This window comes from Amphibalanus amphitrite, unplaced genomic scaffold (genome assembly GCF_019059575.1).
Source record: "Amphibalanus amphitrite isolate SeventyFive unplaced genomic scaffold, NRLGWU_Aamphi_draft 000777F_arrow, whole genome shotgun sequence".
Classification (NCBI taxonomy): Eukaryota; Metazoa; Arthropoda; class Thecostraca; order Balanomorpha; family Balanidae; genus Amphibalanus; species Amphibalanus amphitrite.
The window spans coordinates 225,045-247,792 of record NW_024882271.1 but is presented as its reverse complement, the minus strand read 5'-3'; the positions used below and the strand labels follow the sequence as shown (position 1 = coordinate 247,792).

At 48.5% G+C, this 22,748-nt stretch overlaps 2 protein-coding genes across 2 annotated transcripts; one reads left to right on the top strand and one right to left on the bottom strand.

The window, feature by feature from the left end:
• Window positions 1-322: 322 nt before the first annotated feature.
• LOC122366009 (protein obstructor-E-like) lies at window positions 323-1,230 on the top strand. Its single transcript, XM_043337740.1, has one exon. It carries the CDS (start codon window positions 380-382, stop codon window positions 1,214-1,216), a length of 837 nt encoding a protein of 278 aa, XP_043193675.1. The 5' UTR covers window positions 323-379; the 3' UTR covers window positions 1,217-1,230.
• Window positions 1,231-14,390: 13,160 nt separating this feature from the next.
• On the bottom strand, window positions 14,391-21,762 carry LOC122366010 (lymphocyte antigen 6H-like). Its single transcript, XM_043337741.1, has 4 exons — window positions 21,588-21,762; window positions 17,565-17,709; window positions 16,292-16,355; window positions 14,391-15,582 (listed from the first exon to the last, which is right to left on the bottom strand). Exons 1-4 carry the CDS (start codon window positions 21,590-21,592, stop codon window positions 15,449-15,451), a joined length of 348 nt encoding a protein of 115 aa, XP_043193676.1. The 5' UTR covers window positions 21,593-21,762; the 3' UTR covers window positions 14,391-15,448.
• Window positions 21,763-22,748: the final 986 nt, after the last annotated feature.

The following is a 22,748-nucleotide window of genomic DNA, read 5'->3' as shown; positions in this document are numbered from 1 at the left end:
TCATCCCAATAAGTTAACAAGTTTAAAGAATACAAGCGTCTAAAGTTGAAAATATGGCAAAGTCACCCCCGTTTACGGTATCTAAAAAAACGGTGGCCTTCATGCATCTTTTCTATTTTGGGTTGTCGTTAGGTACCAAAAACTCTTGTTCACCGACCAGCCTTGGCTCTGGGAAACCAGTAGGTATCGGTCAGCTGAGGTGGGTTCGGAGACGGGGCGCGGTCGCACCCCGCCCGTGCCGACCTGTGAAAGCAGTCAGTCGTTGCTCTGTACCACTGACGAGGTCGCGGTCAGCGGCCGGGCGGCCTTCGACGGCGGCCAGCGGCCCGCTCCGGGCCGCTGTCAGTCGGGCCAGTCCGCACCGATCGCCGCTGCCGACATGTCCCGTCCCCTGTTGCTGCTGGTGCTGGCGGTGGCGCACGCCGCCGGCCAGGGCCCGCCGCTGGTCTGCGAGTACCCCGAGGGCCTGCAGACGTACCCGGACCCCGGCTCGTGCGAGCGCTACTTCCGCTGCGCCAACGGCACGCTCACCCAGGAGGTGTGCGCCAACGGACTGCTCTTCTCGGGGACCGGCGCCGTCCACGAGGGCTGCGACTACCACTGGCGGGTCCACTGCGACACCCGGGCCTTCCAGGAGCCGGCGCCCGTCCCCGGACCCTGTCCGTTCGCGTTCGGAATCTTCCCGTCCGGAGACGGGTGCGTGGACTACTTCGTCAAGTGTGCCTACGGCGTGCCTCAGCCGGAACTGTGCCCCGAGGGTCTGGCCTACGACGAACGCACGCACGCCTGCAACTGGCCCGACCTGGTGCCGCAGTGTTCCGTCGGCGATGCTGAGACGCTCTCCGGCTACTCCTGTCCCGATCAGATCCCAGCCGGCTCGGCGTCGCTTCGCTTCGGCGCCTTCCCGCGCTTCGCCACCGGCCGCTGCGACCGCCTGGTGACGTGTGTCAACTACTACCCGCGCATCACCAAGTGTCCGTATGGCAAGGCCGTGGACGAGAGCTCGCTGACCTGTGTGGACGCCGAACTGGTGCCTGGCTGTGCCGCCGTACCGCCGCCGCCGCCGCCGCCGCCGCCGGCCGTGACCGTGCCGGTGTCCGTACCTGGTCCTGTGGTCGGTCCGCTGCGCAGAGTGCCCAGTGCCGGCGGGCGCATCGTCGCCATCAAAGGACCCGGACTGAAGCTGCCCGAATTTGTGCCCGGAAGAGTAAAATAAATAAGGTTATACGATTTTTGAGTTGCTGTCCTGAAGGTGTGTTTGTTCTCGATAGGTGACTCTGAGCCGTTAAATTATCCAAGAATTTTAGAAGTATTTTCTCATTACCTTAACATTGTACCTAAAGATGAAAAACATATAAAAGCACACAGAAGCGCTGTTAATTCTAACGTAGCTGATGCGTTTAGCTGCGCTCATCTTTGATGCCGCTCTCTTCGTTCAGTTGGGTATCTGTTAGACCAGTGCATGTCTCTCTCACTGCCCAGCGGTCGGCGGCCTCGGTGGTTGCCGTTTTTTTTCATTTTGCTCCAGGCACACGGAGGCTGCCATGACAGCCAGGAGTAGCGCAATTCTTGGCTTAGTTTGTGTCATGTGCCAATCATCTGTCAGCAGGTAGCTCGGCCGACCCCGCCCCGACCGGGTCATTACACAACCTGTCCGCTGTGCAATCGCCTGCACAGCAAGAAAACCGGACAGGTCGCAAGGTGGCGGTCTAGTTCTTGTAAGAATAGGAAAAACTCGCCGCTCAGTTGTGAAACGGATTGCGCCGGCTGCTAAGTATGTGATTATTGGCTATAAAACTCTTTCTCTATGGTGACTTGCTGTGGTTATATGCTATTGGTCCCTTAGGACGACATTTATTCTGATTTTCTATTGAAGCTGGCTTCCTGCAGAGAATGTTGTGCGAATGGTATGTAAGAAATGTGTCTGCACCACGGCCCCGTAAATCAGGTATTTATTTGTTTGATGTAAATAAAACATGTCGAAAGCAGCCGCATTTGCTAAAATCCCATTGGGAAATACTTGCTTTGCTAGCCTCCTGGACTCACTCATTACAATATGTCCTGAAGCACTTGGAAAGAAATAAGAAGCACGCTGACTGCAGCAGATCCAGCTGGGATCTCAGTTCCCGTGAGAGTTAACCCTCGCATGTGTAGGGGGGGGGGGGGTCGGATGGACCCCCCCCCCCATGGTTTTTCGCGAATAACTCGCGTAAAAAGCGGCCGATCGCGACGAAACTTTCAGTACCCTCTCATTGATCAATTTTAGGTACACCTACCCTAAAAATTTCATGACCCTGACCCAAATGACCTTTGACCTGTGACCTCTTTTCCGAGACCATGTTTGGCCGGAATCGCGATTCCGCGTATGTCGGCTCGCATTAGCCGCGCGTTTGCAAGCTTTTCGTGGTTTCAAACGTTCAAACATGTGATTTGATGTTGCTCCCATGCATTAGAATGGGTGTCAAGGTCATCTGAAGGTCAGGTCAGGTCATTGACTTTTGGTGACCTCGGGTGACCTCGGTTCACTTTTTCGAGTTTTACATGTTTCTAGGCTAGTTTTTGGAGCTGAATTCGAATTTAGCAACCATTTGAACATTTACGAAGTAGTTTTGGTGCCTTCGTAACATGTTACGAAGCTGTCAGAGGCGGTTGACACGTACTACGAATACCCGTCACAACCCCTACTGGTTGACCTGACCTGACCTGACCCGACCTGGTCTAAATGCTTAAAGACATCTGTGATCAAAACTAACACGATATTCGTGATCAGCACCCCGAAAAACCCCTTAGCCGCCACACTTTACGACTTTCTAATAGGTCCCGATTTTCCCGACTTTTGGTCATTGACCTGACCTGGAAGGTCAACCAATGAACTAGGACCTTAAAATTTGATATCATCGGCTTCCTCTCGTCACGGGCAACACGCTCGTTTTTTCCGCGAAGCTCTAGCTCGATCAGGGGCCAAACGGCAAGGGGGGGTCCAACCGACCCCCCCCCCCCCCCTACACATTAGAAGCTGGCAAACGCCGCACACATGCGAGGGTTAAAAAGAAATTCGTAGATTAAGAAACAGGAAGGCATGGTGTATAGTTTGATCTGTGGGGTATTTATCTAGCGACGCCAAATTAATTGATCATCAGTACTCAAATAGCAGGGGTGACAGAGCTGACCGATTCTTTTAGACATATCAAAGTAAATCTATTGGCATTTTGATGTCCGAAAATTTGGAAAATACTATGACAAAACAATATAAGAAATACATTCAAAGTTGCCAAGATAACATTCAAGCATTTCAGAGTTTCTGATTTTGCTGATTGAGCAAAATTATACGATAACGATTCAACTTTTCCTCGCTTTTCATTTCGATGATATCTAAAATTAATGCTTTGACGATGCCATGATTCCAATAACTAACTATTTCCCCATTGATGTTCCTTTTCACGTATAAAAGGCTTCATTTTGATCTAGGATAATCACTTTCAGACCAATGCATTATAAGCTAACAGTTCAATTTAGGCCAACCCATTGCAACATATTTATTGAGAATTAAGCCCACGACTTGCATAGCTTACGTGTATATTTTTCATTGTTAACACACCGCCAGTCGAGCAATTCCGGACAGTAGGCAGCATTTAGAAACGAAAAAATTGGGTGTCCGGCAGAACCGGCCCTGTAGCGGCACCGTTGAACTAAATCCGACCTTGAACTAAGCTGCCTTCAGTCCGGCACCTCTTCCTTACTGGAGGATCCGCCCGAAAATCCTCTCAGCTGGGCACAAATGGAGGCGGGCTTTTTCTCTCAGCGTTTTTGTCACTACGCATTATTGACGTCACGGGATGGTGTGGAGCTTCCTTTTTTCTAGCTTCTGGTCAATTACACCGGCACCAGATACCAGGACCCAATATCAAATGGCCTAAATGCGTGAAGATTCAGCAGTACTGGCCGGAGTTGAGCGACACTTACCAGCTAAGCAGCATAATTATGACACATTTCCGTCAATCGGGCATTAACGTTTCAAGGAACAAGTCCACTAAGAGAAGACACACATTTGCCAATGCCATTGAATCATCACAGACGTTACAAAATGCGGTGCATAAGAAGAAGGACGCATTATGAGACTGGCTCTGGCTTTTCCGACAGTGGACGCCTCGCGATCGGCGAATATAGACGGCCAAGGACGTAACATATCGTGGCGAGCGGCGGGGAAGCCAAGCCGAATCATGTTCCCGGCTCTGCATCAGCTAAGTGATCTGCAAATGCCATTCTTCTGATGGATGTTTGACTAGGGTGCGTAAGGCGATGAAGAAATAAGGAAATACGCTGGTCAATATTAGCATTGGGAGAGTGGTCATACCATCTTTTCCGAAAACGTATCCATCTCGGGAATGACTGTAACTATGGGTGATATTTACTGCCCAGCTTGACTGTGATGCAGAAGCGTTCTCTGGGATTGTCTGCTATTTGCTGCGCTCAAGGCTATTCAGTTTGAGAGAAGGGTAATAACTGTCACGTTTTGAAAGTAATGTGCTCCCACTGAGCCCGGCTGAGCTAGGCTTAGAAAGTATAGGATCTCTTCAGTACAGCGAACACAGACGAGCCTTGTAAGCCGAGCCGAACTATACAACAAGACATACAACGTTATACGTCTCGCAATAATTGACAGTTGTTTCCTGATTTTGCTTTTGAAATGAAGAAAGACGCTTGCAACATATAAAGTGCTTTCAGTCTTCTCGTGTAGCTGTGTGCGGATGTAACCTGCATATTTGTCCTCTTAGATGAATGTAAAGTTAACACATACTGGCAAGCCTTGCTTTCCTTCAATTAATGTCAAAGATTTTTGCGACAAATTTCTGTTGAAACATTTTTCTTTTTATGTAGCACAAATTCTGTCGAGGCAGAATTAATAGGATGTTTTCAAAACATGTATTTACACAATATTTATTGAAAGGAAGGTTATGCTATAATGCTTTGATTAGAAATTGTAAAGCGATTTGTTAACCCGCGCCCTGCTGGGGGGGGGGTGTTTGAACACCCCCCTTGTGGTTTTTCGCGAATATCTCCAAAGCGGCGGCGCGGAGCGCCGCCGTTTTTGGTACACCTTATTATACATCAATTCTACACCTGTTGTAAAAATTTCAGGCCAAGTTCATTCAAGGTCAGGTCACCAGGTCACTTGAAGTGACCTCACCTCATAAAAAGTTTCAATGTCTGTCATAGCTACACCGAGTGACCGATCGCTTTGAAACTTTCGGCGATTGCTAAGAGCAATAGCATGTACAAAATGTATATCTCAGAATTTTGATATCGATGACCTAAGGTCAGGTCAATTTTGCGACCTCCCCATTACAAGTCAATGGGAGAAAATTGAAATGTGCCTCTTTTGGACGAAAGACATTATAAACACTCCCAAACACTGAATTACAAGTGGTTTAGACAAACTGAACATGAAAATGGTGTCCGTGACCCTTGTTTATGCCCTGAGGTCATCTTACGTCATGAATGGTATCTAACAGTTTTTCGCAAATAACTTTTGATAGAAGCATGCTAGAGCGATGAAAACACCTTATATGTGTTCAGCTCGACGATACGGATCGACTGATATGCAACATAACCCTTTCCGGTCAGGTCATGACCTTGACCTGAGGTCAAATTTTCAAGTTGACCTTTCAAGGTCAAGTTATAGTTCACTCGATGCGTCTTGACGAGGGAAACACGATGCCGGTGAAAGTAAGCTCGTACAAGGCTTGGGTCAAAAGTTATTGCAGAAAAACTGTTTCCAAAAAAATCGGTTATTTTTGCAGTTTTTGCCCCTGCAGGCAAAACCGTTGACGTTAGGTCAAATCTGAGAGAATTACCCAGAAAGGTCGTTAATAGGGCTATCGAATGCGCTTTTCCGCGGCGCTGTAGCTCTATTGGTTCCCGAGTTATGCGTTGGCTTCTTTGAAATTTTCGACATTCGACCTGGAAATCGGCGAAATTTTGCCTTCAATGACCTCTGGTGACCTGACCTTTGACCTGACCAAAAAAAATTGACCGTAGTGATTTCGTCATTATTTTTGACGCTCTTTCGAACGCCGCCTTCCGCGTATCGCTACGTGGCCCAGGAGCTGAGTTACGAGGGGGGTGTTGAAACACCCCCCCCCCCCAGCAGGGCGTGGAAATCCAGGACCCCCAGCCGGGCGCGGGTTAAACCTAGTTTAATAAATAAAAGATTAAAGATTAACTTGGAAAGCACCACAAAAATAAAGACAACACAGATACCTAATATATCTTATGACGATTGCAATAAAATACACGATCCAATACATCCCACGGATTGAGCTTGAAGCTTTTGTGTTACGAATCACCAGCATTCCCTTTTGTTGCTCCTATTTTTTTTTTTCAACAAATAATGACATGTCATGACAATGTTGCAGTGTTTGCCGGATGGTTGTTGTCAGCAGTAATTCAACAGCTATCTGGATATTTGGTATTGCAAGAACACCAACGCGGCGGCGTGGCGCCCGCTTCTGCCTCATCATAGCAACGGCTTGCTCCCCAGGCACGACGAGTAGGGGAAGTTGGGGCAATGCCGGAGTTGGGGCAAAGCCGAAATTCGAGATATTTCGAAAACCGTAAGACATGGATGCCACCTGTCAGTGATGCTCTGAAGCTTAAGTGACTCCAATTATCGCATGTTTGTTACGAGTCGTCATTCGGAATACTTCGGCTGTGAGGGCGCCAAGAGCGTTTTCAAGGTACGCGTTCCTTGTACTACATGCGCCTTTGAAGCTGCATTTCTTACTCATTATGCTACCGTTTGTCTGGCCAATTCGGTCAAGTAATCTGCAGCATGTCTTTGCATAAGTGTGCTGCCTATTTGAAATTCATACGGCACGTTGAAAAGTTATGGGCCTGCAAATGAAAGCATGGCTGGCTGGGGTAATGCCGAAAACGTGCAATTACGCACGTTAACCCGCGCCGGGCCGGGGGGGGGTGTTTGAACACCCCCCCCTGCGGTTTTTCGCAGATATCTCAAAAACGGCGGCGCGGAGCGCCGCCGTTTTTGGCACACCTGTTCGTGCATCTTTTCCGCACATGTTGTGAAAATTTCAGACCCAGGTCACCTTAGGTCAGGTCACCAGGTCACGCCAAGTGACCTCACCTCAGAAAAAATAAGAATGCTCGTCATAGCTACACCGATTGATTGATTGCCTTGAAACTTTCAGCGATTGATTAGAGCAACAATATCTATAAAATGTATATCTCGGAATTTTGATATCGGTGACCTAAGGTCAGGTCAATTTTGCGACCTCTCCATTATAAGTCAATGGGAGAAAATTGAAAAGCGTCTGTTTTGCACGAACGTTATTCTAGACACTCTCAAACATCGAGATGTAGGTAAAATGGACACACTGAACCGGAAAATGGCAACTGTGACCCCTCGTTATGTCCCCGAGGTCATCTCAGGTCACGAACAGAATCTAACAGTTTTTCGCTAATAACTTCTGATAGAGACGTGCTAGAGCGCTGAAAACGCCTTAGATGTGTTCGGCTCGACGTTGCGGATCGACTGATATGCAACATGACCTTTTCCGGTCAGGTCATGACCTTGACCTGAGGTCAAATTTTCAAGTTGACCTTTCAAGGTCAAATTATAGTTCATTCGACGCGTCTCGACGAGAGGAACACGATGCTGGCAAAAGTAATGTCATGACTCTTTTGAGTCAAAAGTTATTGCCGAAAAAACGTTTTTCGTAAAAACGGCTATTTTTGGAGTTTTTGCCCCCTGGAGGCTAAACCGTTGACCTGAGGTCAAATCTGAGAACAATACTCAGAAAGGTCTGTAAAAGGGCTATCGAATGCGCTTTTCCGCGGCGCTGTAGCTCTATCGGTTCCCGAGATAGCCGTTGGCAGTTTCCAAAATGTTGAAATAGTGGACATTTGACCTTTGGTGACCTCTGGTGACCTGACCTTTGACCTGACCCAAAAAATGACCGAAGTGTTTTCGTCCTTATTTTTGACGCTCTTTCGATTGCCGCTTACCGCGTGTCGCTACGTGGCCCAGGAGCCGAGTTAGAAGGGGGGGTGTTCAGACACCCCCCCCCCCGGCCCGGCGCGGAATCTCAGAGCACCGGCCCGGCGCGGGTTAAGGCACGCTACGTAGACTTTACTGCTGTAGAATAGCAACGCGAATTTTTAGTCACACAAATTACACTTTCAACCGACCCAACGGCCTGTTACCTATAAGGAATTATTTACCTGGCATTTTCTTATTATATCACACAATTATAACTTCCAGTGTGCACCAAGCGTCCTCAAGCTCTTAAAACGCGTGTCAGCTTTGATAAATTCTGGATAAAGTTTGAGATAAAGTGGCAAAACATCAATGTCGGCATTCCCCGTAGATCATTTCTCCCATTTTCGGCTTTCCCCGCAGTCCGGGGCAACGCCGAAAAAGTCACTTCTTTGATATTTTTAGTTTGTGCGCTTAACAGTATGCGAATTCATCAAATGCGCCTGGTATGTTTGAAAGGCAAAAGACTGGCCTCTCGAATGACGCCAACAAGAATAGCTTATGTTGTCTACCTTGCGTGCTACGGGCGTCAGAAAAAAAGTATTCGGCGTTCCCCCAACTTCCCCTAGTATAGGAATCTTGGGCACGACAGTGTCAGCAGCGAGCTGAGAGTTGTCCGTTGAGCATGTCAACACCTGTCACACAAGTGGCAGATACCTGTGACTGGTGTGGGCTCCTCCAGAGCCATGGTGCACTCAGAGCAGCTCCCAAGGTCGTTCTCCGTCCCTGGCCACTTATCAGTCAAACGCTGCCGCGCTGGAAATTCCCTGCTCTGTCCTGCAGATGTTCATGTTTTGCACTTGTATCTGCGTGTTTGGGTTGATCTGTGTAATATGTGGTTGAGCGATTCTCACACCTTGCTTTCTACATCCTGAGGCTCAGCTACAGTCCCATGACTTATGACCGAATTATCACAGATCTTTCCATTACATTCGTTCATATAAAAGAAAAATACATGGGTATTGAAGTGCAGGTAAGCGCCGTCGTGTCGTTTACAGTTTTCACACATGCTTCTCTTAGCGTTTCCGCTTCGCTCCTCGCAGCCTGAGCCTTCAATCACACACACACACACATGCTCAACCGAGCCCAATTGCGTTCAGTTTGGCCGAATGCGGCTGCCACGCCATGTCACGGTCATTGCTGACCATATCGCAGCTGGTAGTGAACCAGGCGGCACAGCATACCTTTCAGGCGCTCGGGCAGTAAGCCAGGCGGTGCAGCATACCTTCCAGGGGCGCCTCCATAAGCTCTATGTCAGTTTTGTAAGCATATTCACAGACAAAACTGAGCCTTCTGCTGTTGCGATTGCAGTTCGGCCAGAGTTAGTGCTTCTTATGAGAGAGACAAAGTTACTCAAGAATTCCTGTATATCCAGATATTTCGCTAGATATTTAAACGTCTCCGTTGGTCACGAGCAGATCTGACTTTGTTGCTGATTTATGTCATATCACCGCTGTCGTAGTTTTTTCTTCAAGTAGCACACTTTACCAAAGACTTACCACCGAAGTACCGGCCGAGTGGGTGGTGTCTCGCCCACATGACGATACACCACTTCACTTCTCCTCCGACAATCGGGACCGGGAAGCTGGTAACGGGGCCAGCCAGGCTGAATAAGCTCCTTTCAGTCGGACCACGGAACGTGGCCCCTACTGAGACCTTGTAGAACTGGATTCACCATAGAAGGTGTTACGCCTCAGCCCATAAGGAGCAGTGCTGCCACTCAAGTGGTGCGCAAACATTGGCATTACAGATGCACGGACGTAGAAATGGATTGGAGATTTTTCGAGAAGGCCAATCAACCCAATAAGGGAATTTCTAGTCGACGCGGTCGATACCAGGAGTTGACTAGTGCAATGGTTTAACTATTTAATAACTTGATAAAAGTTGTTGATCGTTTCAGGATCATGTATTTTTTAATATGCTGAGCAATGAATAGTGTAACCATTTTCCCCAAAACTGAAGAGCACCTGAACGTTCAAGAAAAGTCGCAAACAATCTGATCTCCAATTGGACTTTGAGGCTGGTTGGCGCAGTGGCTCATACGAGTATGACATACTCGCATGAATCAGTTACACTGTCCTCGAGGAGTCTCCCGCTCCCCATGCCCTTCCTCGGACACTGCAGCTGTTTATATTGTTGATAGCGTGCATGATCTCATCGTGTAGGTTCGGACAATCTGGACAGCTAATTACTTCTGTAAAAAGAAAAACAATAAATCAATCAATCAGTATTCCGCCTTGGCCAGGTGTTTAGGCTATTGCTGACAAACCTTCTCTGCTAAGGCAGCTAATATGTAAAGCCCTTGAACAGGATAACAAGTTCTATGCAGGGATTTACTATGCGTCCATGACATACTTGGATTGGTCTTATGCCCACAATGCGCTCAGTAGTACGAAGTCTTTGTAGCGTGTACGTCAGATTAAAGGGACTATCCCACCTTTAACATGGGGTTTGAGTTGAGATAGCCAAGTTTGTGGCGAGGTTCAGAAACCTATATCTATCTAGGTTGCAACCCCCGCGGCCTCTTGGTGTTGAAGAAATTCGTTCCCTTCATTTGAAAATGGGCCTTGTACAAGGCCCTATCTTCGAGTAGTAAAGTAATCTTGCTATCTTCAACATGGAGCGACCGTTAGTGTGACGTCACCTCGTTTAGTCATTCTGATTTAAATGGGTTTGTTCGTTGAAAAATCGCTTAAAACTTGGTCTGAACTTTGTTGTGGTGCCTACAGAGTAAAAAGAATCAGCTTTATGACAGTAATGTGACCTGGGGAAGGAGGTAATTTTGGGCTGTGACGTCACATATTTGAAAGTTTGTGTTTGGAATATGGGAAGCCTAAGATGTTTAATGAAAAATAAATGCCAGAACCGTGTTCCTGGTCATCCAATCTATAAAGTCGGGCACAATTTAACTGGTTTTAACAACATTTTAGAAGGTGGGATAGTCCCTTTAAGCTCATTCACTACCATGTGCTTTTTATTTAGTAAAAGCAAAACGGATGTATTTTGTTTAGCAAAATCTAAGCAAAGGAAGCTTGCTGTATTGTCTTTTCAATCCATTAACTTACAATTTAACAGCGTGAACAGTTAAATTAACGCGACAAATTATTATCTCATTATTGCTGAAATGCTCCGTTGGCACAACTCGCTGGCTATAAGCCCAGCTGAATCCAAAATTCAAATAAGCTCACTGCAGTGCAGTGCTTGCCTTCCGTTTCGGTCAGGCACAGCACGGATTTCCTAATTTTCAAGAACGTATTATGCACGTATGGAATTATCATTTTCCCTCCTATTCCAGGCATTCCTAAGCGCTTAGGCAGTGGAATTAGACACTTGTAGTTTGGAGCAAATGCAGCCAACCGGTTATCAGTTTTCAATCTAGAAAGTTTGTAGCCCCGTATTCACCACATACCTTCTGACCCGTTGGTATTATTAGAAGCTATTAATTATTTGATGATGAGAGCGGTGCGCACAGGGTCCTGGGGGCTAACTGCACCTCAAAGTGTTCTGATGTTATAGCAACACTCGAGCTATCAAGGATGTAAAAAAGATAATAATGTGCCTGCTATTTTGAATTACATCATAAGTATGCATGCATATTGCATAAGTATAACTATTTATGAGAAAAGAAGACATTTCCGGTTCAGCTATCATCAGTTGAACCCAAGTAAGCATATTCTTGCTATGGGCCTGAAATGAAAAGATGAAGGGTAGGGCGTGAGAGGACCGATCGACTCTGGTAGGCTGAGCGAGCTGGGTTGGACAGCTGAGCGAGCTTTATGATTTATGAATGAATGAGTTGAGCGTAAGCTGAGTGTGTGCTGGTCAGCAAAAGTTCAGCTGAATCGGTTTAGTTATTTCTAGCTCGGACGCAAGTATGGCGAAATCTGAAATTGTACATCCATCGCTAGAAATAATTTTAGACCACTCGAGATCCGCCGCTTTTATAAACGCTGACTCTATGGGCATCACTCGAAGTTCTCGTGAAATAAAAAAAATCGTCAAGGCATTCTCCTCGCCATTACTTCGCAATCTTTCTCAGGAAGCCCATTTCTCGGAAAAGGAAGATGGACTGGAATCGTCAACAGAACGAGTCGCTGGTCCACTGGACTGTATCGTGTTGATATGCTGTGTATCCGATGGGCGCGAACCGTCCGGCGGAACGGCGGTCGATGCAGAAAGGAAGAGTGCCACCGGCAGAGGAGCGGAGCAGAGCTCTGCGGGGTAATCAGCCGGCAGGAGGCGATCCGGCGTGTGGAGCGACTGGCCCGGACCGCGCTATCGGCCGGGACAGCCGTGTGCTGGGCAGGAACGTACTACAGACGCGCCCGTGATACCGAGCTGGATCACCGGGCTGATAAATGAAAAGGCTGGCACAGGGGATAACGGCACCTCACCATCTACGCCTGACTTCCCATGAGTGCGGGCTCCACTCGTGACCCTGTAACCTCCCCTGTGCCAGGCATAAACCCTTGACGTCCTCTGTATGCCAAACACTCTCGACTTTTCCCCGTGTCAGATCCACTCTTGGATCAGTTGTATCGAGCATACCAGACCTCTCTGTGTCAGTGCCAGACACACTCGGCTGGTTTATTCGCGCCAGATCGATCGATCGTTACCGTAAGTACTGGACCGAACGCATTATGTGATAGCAGCATAGCTCCCCCTGTGAGCTTGACTACAACGGTCTTCGATGACAGACATTATCGCAGCTTTCCTAGAGAAGCCATACAATTATCGTTTTTGTTAGCCGTGATGACATTTTGTCTGCTTTGTGACATATCACAGCACATCGCATTTCTCTGGCGTTAATATAATTACCACGGTGTCACCCGTCTCTGGCAAGCCAGATTATCTTTTGTCAACGAGTCATCATTGTATCGCCATTGACTACAGTGCCATCATCTCCGTTTACGTTTTGTCTGATGGAACGTCTCTGTGGGGGTTGTATTAGTGAAGCTGCCACACTGATGTGATGAGAGCTCTGTCAACGGGACCATCATGACCTCATCATTCTGATGGAGCAGGGCTCTGGCCTGAGAGGTCATTCAGTGGATATTGCAACGGCCTCCGACGACGAGTAGCTCATCGTTTCAAAGCGCTTCTGACATGAGTCAAACAGTCTGCCATGGAGGCCGGAATAAAGCAGCGAATGCCAGCGGCGCCTGACAGACTTAGCGCCCGTAAAGAAAGGTCAATGGCTGCGCCACTGCCGCCCTGAAATGGTTCCGTCCTCCCGTTCGGCAGCCAATGGAGCGAATCGAGTGGGGAGGTTGACGTCTGGAGGTCGACTCCCGACTCTACTGTGATGTGATTTCCCAGTCCTCCGCGATGCTATGTAATATGCCTTCTACTACAGTAATTATGTGATGTGACGTCATGTCATATCATTATTTGGCAGATCATGTAAGGTGATATGAGCCAACAAAGTCGCGCCTTGATGTAATGCTTCCATGCCGCAATCCTTGATGTGATTGTGATTTGACGTCTTTCCACTCGCTCTGTGCTGTGATGTGTTGTGTTGAGTTGAGTGGTGATGTGATGTGATATGATGTGGTATGCTGTGATATGCCGGCCGCCGCGCCCCTGCGGTGCTGTGATATGGGTCGGCGCCACATTGCTATGATTTGATGTAGACCGGCGCCACATTGCTATGATTTGATGTAGGCCGGCGCCACATTGCTATGATTTGATGTAGTCCGGTGCCACATTGCTGTTATTTGATGTAGTCCGGCGCTCTCTGCCTCGCCCACTCGTGTCTCGCTGCCTCAGCGGAGCACCGACGCGGAAAGACGAGCGACTCAGATGCATTCTACTCGGAATGATGTGACAAGTGTGCTGTGTTTGCGCTCGTCAGATCTGCTGTGGGCAGCATTATTATCCAACAATGTCACAGCGAGAAGGATGTGCTGCTTACAAAGAGGATCTTTACTTTGTGATAAGGCATGAGGCTTTTGTATACAGCTATTGAAAGATAACACAAAAGCACAACTAATATCTAAAGTATCACACCTCTGGCCTAAATGATTCCTGTGTGCTTTGTCGATACATGCATGACATGAATATTTGGTTATGAGTCTGCATCAAGGATATTCAAATTTATAGATGACTTAGAATTATTGACCGGTCACTTGTTGTCTTTTGCGCTCTATGTTCTGAATAACGAATCAATTACTTTGAAGAAAACAAATCGCAGCACACATAGCATCGATATATGTATGTATGAATGGGTTCCTAACCTTTACGCTAGACCGTCATTCGACGGCGATGGGATCGGTTATACATCCAGCTTTAGTCATGTAGATATCGATTTCAGTAGTGACGTAGATGTACATAAAACAATTCATTACATTTATTGTCGACATATGAGTTACATTATTCGGAAAATAATGCATACAGACATGCAAAAGCGTATTGCGCAACGCTAAAAATAGAAGTAAAGAGCTCCAAATAAATGCTGGACATGATACATTTCTTTACAAAGTATTGAAAATTGACAACATTTACCTTACAACCAATTACGAAATGCCATGTGACGTCCAAACCCAAAGAAAATGGCCCCTGGGGACAGTACATTGTAATGTAACCTACGAGAACGTCCCACAGCGTCGCAGCAAGTGCTCATACCATACCCCTTCAACAAATTGTCCTTACTTATAAGGATCTAGCTACAAATGTAGCTGCTTCATTATCGCTAAAACCACTATTCACCTATTGTTTCAGTAGTCTAAAATATCACATTTCCCTCTAACACACAACGATAACACCCATCCCCTTTGGCAAAATGGCAAACCCGATACTTTTACGCTTGCCGTCTACAATTTGGCGCCTGTTTCCTCCTTATGCAGCTGTCGCCGAAGACAGAGCACCTGCGCCATGCGAATTTGGCCGGGCCACCAGATTTTCTGTTGGGCTGCCGTGGCTGGCAGCAGCAGCTGCTGACAGCCAGTGCAGCGGCCTTCAGAGCTGGTGCGGGGCAGAGAGAATCTCTTTAGAGCTGACGCAGCACAGAGAGAAGCTTCTTAGAGCTGACTCAGCACAGAGAGAAGCTTCTTAGAGCTTACTCAGCACAGAGAGAAGACTTTCAGGGCCGGCGTGACGCGGAAGCCATTACCCAGGAGGGCGCCTAACGGCCAGCGCAGCGGTTCAGGAAGAGGAGATAGCTCTCAGAGCCGCCGCAGTGGCTCAGGAACGGCCGCCGCACGACAGCTACTTCTCAGGCGCACGGCGGGGTAGGGAGGAGCACCTCTCAGAGATACAGCAACGATCTGAACGCGCCGGTCTTTCAGAACCGGCCCGGCTAACGAAGTGACACCTCTCAGCTGGTGAAATGCGGCGACAAGCAGATTGGAAGGGTGCCTTTCAGAACCAGCCCGGCTGAGGAAGGGACACATCTCAGAGCCGCCGCAGTGCCGGAACCAGAAGCAAGGAGGGAGCTGCCAGCAGCCACAGCGAACTGCCGCCGGAGCTGGCTCCGTTACAGTTGTTGCCATCGCAGCAGTCGACCATCTGGTAGTGCAGTAACGTGCCTGAAAATAAAAGGCGTGGTTATCGACATAAATGCTACTGATATTTCCGGACAGAGATATGCATTTTACTCTCGTTGAGCTCGGGACGCTTAGCTATCAGCATCATGTTGGGCTTTTGATGATGGTGTCAGGTCGTTCAAAACTCGCCTCGCCCTCCACAATCACGTTATTGTACTATGCAACTTGATCCAATCCAATCTCATAGGCTACCATATTAAAAATCTAAAGTAAGGGGCGGGACGGGGTTTGCGCTGACCTCATTACCTGATTCAGACATCTAGGGGTTGGCGCTGGTCTGAATCTGAACAGCTTTACATCATTTTTGCCATCCGAGGAGGGGATTTTTTATAATGTACAGACAATCATAAATTATTCAACGTTAAGCTCATATCTGAAGGTCTAAGTACCTACGAGAGCAAACGGTCCATCCAAGTGACCCCCAGCCTAGCCGTATCTATATCGCCAACGCTGCAATAGGCTCGTTTAAATTAGGATCATCTCCTCGGGGACTGGTGCCGCCAGAGTTAAATTGCTTCGGCCGGCAGTGGCGTGAGTTATAGTCAAACTTCCACTGTTATTATTGGCTCGATTCCACCAGCCCCAAACTTAGGAGCTTAGGATGTGTGAGTTTCCAAAGCTAATATTCGTTTTTTATTGCAAAGCCGATAGGGAGAAAGGCAGAGCACGCGACCGCCCCGACCATACTTACTGCTGCCGCAGTCGGCTTTCTTCCCGCAGTCTCTGTCCATCTGGCCATTCTTTATCCGTAGCCACTGAAAGAGAAATGAGATGAATGAGGCATCGTTTTTGTTCACCAGCTCGCGAACGAGATTAAATCCAGCACCGCACGACGATGCCAACCCATCTCAACTTTTTCATTATCTTCCCCGTGCCATTCTACCCCGAACCGGTGGGCGTGACGTGCAACAAAGACGTCTCAGGCCGTTAGGAAAGCGGCAGACAGTGGGCGGTAATCGCTGTTGGCCCAGTGCGGAAGCGCTCGTCGTTAGCCGGCCGAGGATGAGCCGGGAGGATAAGAATGAACAGGGCAGGCCGCCGGACCAGGGCGCCATCTTTACTCGCGTTGCGATGGGCCGAGCAGACCGCGTCGCGGCCAGGGGCTCCATCAGAGGGCCACGCGGCAGAGAGTGACCGGTGGCGTTCCGCTCACCATTGAAGGACGGACTCATCAGCGCCCGGGGGGAGGGGGAGGGGCACCTACGGCTCCCGCTTTCCTGACGTCCGGCGCGATTGATCGTCCGCGAGAGACTGGCGAACTCGGTTGGTGGGCGACCACCAGCCGCCGCCGCGAGCAACGATGGAGCTCAGAGCGATGATGGTTTTCCGGTCAGTAGCAATCACTGCCGGCCATATAAATGCCACACATATTAACTCCACGAAAAAATGCATACTGCCCGAGGCAAATATTTCATCCTCGGTCAGTTTCCTTTGCTCAAAGATTGTTTTTTGGAGGGGGGGGGCAGTTTGTCGTCCTGTAGCATCCAATACTACCCTCAAGACTCGTCAATGCCCAGTTTTATTTTGACGATTAAAAAAAAAAACTGGATGTAAGCGCTATATTCAAAGAAGGATAAATAATTGGTGTAAAGCTTTCCGCCCCATTCGTACATAAAACAATAGATGGTGACTAAGACAAACGGCCTCGTAAGGCTACACGGCATTTTATGAGCGGGAGTAAAATAAATGACGCTCGTCTTTCAGCAAGCGGGCTGGGAGCAACGACAAATTTCGCAGAATGTGACGGGGGACCGAACATTTCCCGTTATTAATCTTCAGTAAAATGGAAGCAGCACCGATGCATCAAGCGACATGCCATAAACTGTTAGCCGCATCGTCAAACCATAGAGCAGAGACGCGTCATGGGCATAGAGCAGAGACTAGCATTAGTTACCCCAATTCGCTGATCTATCGTACCACGCTGCAGGGGCAGTCATGAGCCCGACACCGCACCCTGACCTGACCTGACACGTGTCCTTGTCGGGGTCACAGCGCACTGACTGGGATTCCTCGTACTTGGCGGCGCAGTTCTTACACCGGATACACTTGAGAGCTGAGCTGAGCGTTGTCAGTAGCAGCAGGAGCAGCAGACTGCAGGCCAGGTGCCATCTGGGAACACACAGTGGTACCGCCGCTCAGTGAGTCCACCGCACTCAGCCAGACTACGTTACACCTATCCGTGCTTCTATCCTCAGGAAACAGAAATCCTTCTCCTCCACTCCGCCACCCCCTTCCGGGCTGGACAGGCAACTTTATCTCATGCGGGCTGCTCCCTTGGAGCGGCACCGCTGCTCCTGAGGGAGCGCACCTCGGAGCCGGGTGCAGTGAGTGCCTTGGGGCTGGGTGGCCTGTCCTCTGGACGGGCTCAGCCCCGGCGACTCACTAGGGTGCCTGCCCAGACCAATGTTTCCCCCTATATCCTATCATCCTTCCGGCTCTGAAATGGTCTAATTGGACCGAAAGGGCCTAACCCAACAAAACAAACAAACAAACAAACCAGACTACGTTTGACGATATGCACCACGTTTCAATCAGACGATACAACCACTTCTGTAATAGCTCCTACTGGCATCGCGCCACGGTAACACGGTTACATAGCTCCTAGTGATGACGAACAAAACGGACGGACGGACGGACAGATGGACAGACGGACAGATGGACAGACGGACAGACGGACAGAACAGAAAGACGGAGTCGATCAGAAGGACGGACAGACGGACGGAGAGACGGACAAACAGACAAACAAAACATAGACACTAAAGCCCAGCCCAGATGTTGAGACACTAAGCAGAGACAGAAAGAGACGAGGAGACAGAGGCAGAGGCTGAGGGATGGATAGAGAGACTTTTGCGCCACCTACCGGCCGACAGCCTTCCGCAATAAGTGCTGCCCATTCACCGCAGCTTTGATTAACCACCTCGTCACTAGATGGCAGCACGAGTGAGCGCCTAAATGCAGGCTGTACCGCCGAGCCCAGTGACTGGGGTGACACCAGACGGCAGCCAGAACCATCCAATTTAGCCTCTAGATAAAACAAAATGCTCAGTTGTAATTATGTTCTTAGTGATTAGCAGGATTAGGGTATTATATGGTACATACAGGCTACAAATACCTATCATCATTCCGCTATAGTCTACATAGAGGCGAAAGGCCAACACCTATCCGTGCTTCTATCCTCAGGATTCAGAAATCCTTCTCCTCCAAGCCGCAATCCCCCTCCGGGCTGGACAGGCAACTTTATCTCATGCGGGCTGCTCCCTTGGAGCGGCACCGCTGCTCCTGAGGGAGCGCACCCCGTAGCCGGGTGCAGTGAGTGCCTAGGGGCTGGGTGGCCTGTCCTCTGGACGGGCTCAGCCCCGGCGACTCACTAGGGTGCCTGCCCAGACCACTGTCACCCCCTAATTCCTATCATCCTTCCGGCTCTGCAATGGTCTTGTCGACCGAAAGGGCCTAACCCAACAAAACAAACAAACAAACAAAAAGAAAGGCCAAAGTTATCATGCAAACATGCTTATGCTGCACCAAATGCGACAACAGCAACGTTATCTTTGTGGAGATCAATGCTAGTTATACCGTATGTCCATGGTCATGTGGCCATGTGAGGACTTAGCACCATGGGCATATGGGCATATGTGAGACTTAGCACCAAACATGGACATATGGCATAAAAAGTGCGTCATATGGTAAAGTGCGTCAGGCTTGAGATGAATGAAAATTTTGTGTATAGGATGTCAGAACATGCCCGTTGTTTGACTGCTTTTCTGGTGAAGCGTCTACTTATTGCCGAGCTACTCTTCATTCTAGTGTTTACTATCGGAATAAAAAGTCATCGACCAAGCGCCGTTCTGGCCCTGGGCGGCGGCAAATCCCTTCCCTCGGTCGCCGAGTTCAACGGGCGGGCTCTCAGTGGTACCCTGAACCTCAATGTCCTGCTCAAAGCTTCAGGTCAATAGAGAAAACAACGTTCCTAACATTGACCTGGTAATATCATAGGATTGTGTCCTAATTTCAGATTCATGTTTAGAATCTTTATTATCACAATTTTCACGAAGTGTTGCCAGCAGAATGGGAATGATCTTGTTGGACCGACGCCAACCAGCCTTTCGCTGGATAGTTCGCTGAAAACGTTCAGACATTGTTACACCGTGCTGACACTGCTGACGCTATCTGGCTCCAAACTTCAGAACAGTAATCGAGTTGGGATCGTGGGGAGATTGCATTCCCGTCAGCTTCGATGTTACTCTCTTCAGCACCTCTCGGCCGTTGGCCAAATGCGATGTCATGACATTGAGCGGTATAGGTGAGGGGGATGGGTGCTCCTGATCGTTTTGCTTAGAATCGCGCTACTATTCGTAGAGTTCAATACTTGTTCCTGTTATAGCACTTACGCGTCTTACTGGCACCTAGGTGATAACTTATCGCATCTTTGGGAAAATGATAAACGACCTAATGAAAATAACAAATTCAAATATCCGGTGAGAACTAGTCAGCTCCGTAATTATTATTCTAGCTGATATCCGTACGTTATAAGGTCAATAAGCAGCTCTCTCAGCAACTCACATTCTCAGCAACTCTGGTCATGATAAAAGTGCACTCTACAAACTACACAAACTATAGTCAATCATATATTATTCTTATATGAATTATGTGGATCAATTAAATCACAGACCTACATCCTAAGACGACGGTCGTCACAATAATTACAACTGTGTGTAGTGTAATAAAACAATAACCCACGACGTAGGGCATCCTCTTCCATCTGTCCCTCCTCCTCCTCCTCCTCCTCCTCCTCCTCCTCCTCCTCCTCATCCCTCTCTCTCCCTCTCTCTCTCTCTCTCTCTCTCTCTGTCTCTCTCTCTCCTCTCTATCTGTCTCTCTCTCTCTCTCTCTCTCTCTCTCTCTCTCTCTCTCTCTCTCTCTCTCTCTCTCTCTCTCTCTCTCTCTCTCTCTCCCAGGGAGGCGGAGAGATATGTGGTGTCCATCAGAGAGCGGCGAAAGACAAAGTGACCGCCATCGAGGCGTATCAAACGAAACGGTCTGCACACTGCGCTCATCGTGAGCAGCGTCGGATGTTAGAGATAAGGACCTTTTCGATGGCAATCAGAAGGTCGGAAATGAATACGACGAAAAAAGAAGCTGTTGCTATTGGAAGAAGTTGATGAGCCGTTGAATTGTTTCTGTACAATAAAATCCCAGCAAAAATGTTAAAAAAATACATTGATCCTATGGGTAGGTATACATTTTTAGTCTTTTGCTGGAGTTTCCTATTCGATAACCTCAATCGGTGGAAGTTTCTAAATCTACCAATGAATTGGCAGAGGCATGTCTCTTTATTTCTAGCTCAGTGTTTCTTTTTGTCCCCAACATCTTCATTTTCTTGTCTTTAAAATGCTAATCGGTTGTTTATGCCAATTCAAATGCTAATCACGAGTTAGTCTTTATTCCACCAGCTCCAATTCTAAAGCATGTTTTCCAAATACCATAGCCGATTGCGTTTTTACCAAAATGACTACACCATGTTATCTATACCGATACCTGTGGCTTCAATTTATATTTCTTTATTTTATTTACAGTTAAAAAAACAGCAGGCTGGATACGTTATTGACTGGATGCTCATGGATTCATGGGCTAGTTTGCTTTGGTTAAGGACTGAAAGACACGCTGATAAAACTCAATGATCGCCAAAAGTGATGATAACGTGGTATAAGGCTAAGTACTTTGCTGAAAGCATGGGCTATGAATAAAGAGTCAAAATGTTGACGCAATCGAAAGAGAAACGTTTATAAGACGCTCCTGACCATGAACAAGTTCATTCCATGACACGAAAGAACGCTAAATCTTCACTTAGAAGTTTCCTACATCAGCATGATGCTGACGACATTAGCCTCACATCCATATAGCTTCGTTGCTGGTGCGCCCTAAAACTACCACCATTAGCCTCATACCTACCGTGTTTCAACCAAATCCCAGCTGATCCTGTCACTGACCTCATGGCTGCAGCACCAGCGGGTGGCTCTCCTCCGTGCCTCTCTGGGTGTGTCTCCTCCTCTCTCCGTCGCCGTCGACGAGCCACTGCCGTCGGTGCCGCTGCTCTCCGACGGCCAGCGTCGCCCCCGACGGCTGACGGTGCGCCGACCCGGCCAGATCGTCCCGGGCGCCGGGCCGAGTGGTGCCCTGTCGTCGGCGCGGTATCGACCAGGGGCGGTGCCAGGCGCCCAACTGGGGGAGCAGTGAGAAATTACGGGAATTTGGGAGTAAACGAACTCTCCAGTTCATATTGCTAGTGTGAACCCTTCACGCTCCAAAATGCCGTGATTTTACAGGGCTTGCAAGGAGACGCTATTTTCGGAATGTAGCAAGATTTTGGGCGCTTTTTGTCTCTTTTTCGCCGATCGTTTAAGGTCATGAAGGTTAGGTATTTCCATCTTTTCGTTTTTTGTTGTTTTTTCTTTGTTCAGTTATGTCCCTTCAGTATATGATAATACTAAAGTCTTTAACTCCGAAGAGTAAGAGGGTGGTGTGAGACATTTCGCTAAGTCGATCACCGACTGGTCGCTGCAGGGAGTCGGACTGCTCCTGTCTCGTCGGTAGTCGGGACGAACCAAGTCCACTCAAACGGTTACCGCGGAGGATATTTTCCGTTCAGATCCGCCCTCCACTGGTCACCGTCGAGGCACCGTGTAACCTTGTCAGATCAGAAAAGGTATATGTAGTGTGCAAAAACATGACCCTGAGCAACAAGGGAAGAGAAGACGGGTGTGTTCTTTGCAGTTCGTCAGCTTTTTTCATAAGTTGCCCATGCAGACCACAATCAAACTGATTCATAAAGCCAGAAATGGCATCATGACGGAAATCGGACAGAAAGTGGCTGATGAAAATCGAATACGTGTAGGCGGCTGTCTCATTACGTCCGCACTAGGTTCCTTGCTAAGGTGATTGTCGCGCCCCTGTGGTATGGCTGCACCCTCCCCACTTCCTGCACCCTGAAGTGGTTGTCTGAGTGTCCCCCGCTGCCCCCTGAGGACCACTGTCTGAGCACGCTCGTGGCGGCAGGCCGAGTCAGCTCCCCTGCGAGCGATGACGACAGAGCGCGGTGGCGACCGGCCGCGCTGCCGTGTCCCCTCTGAGAGCGATCGGTGGCCCCAATC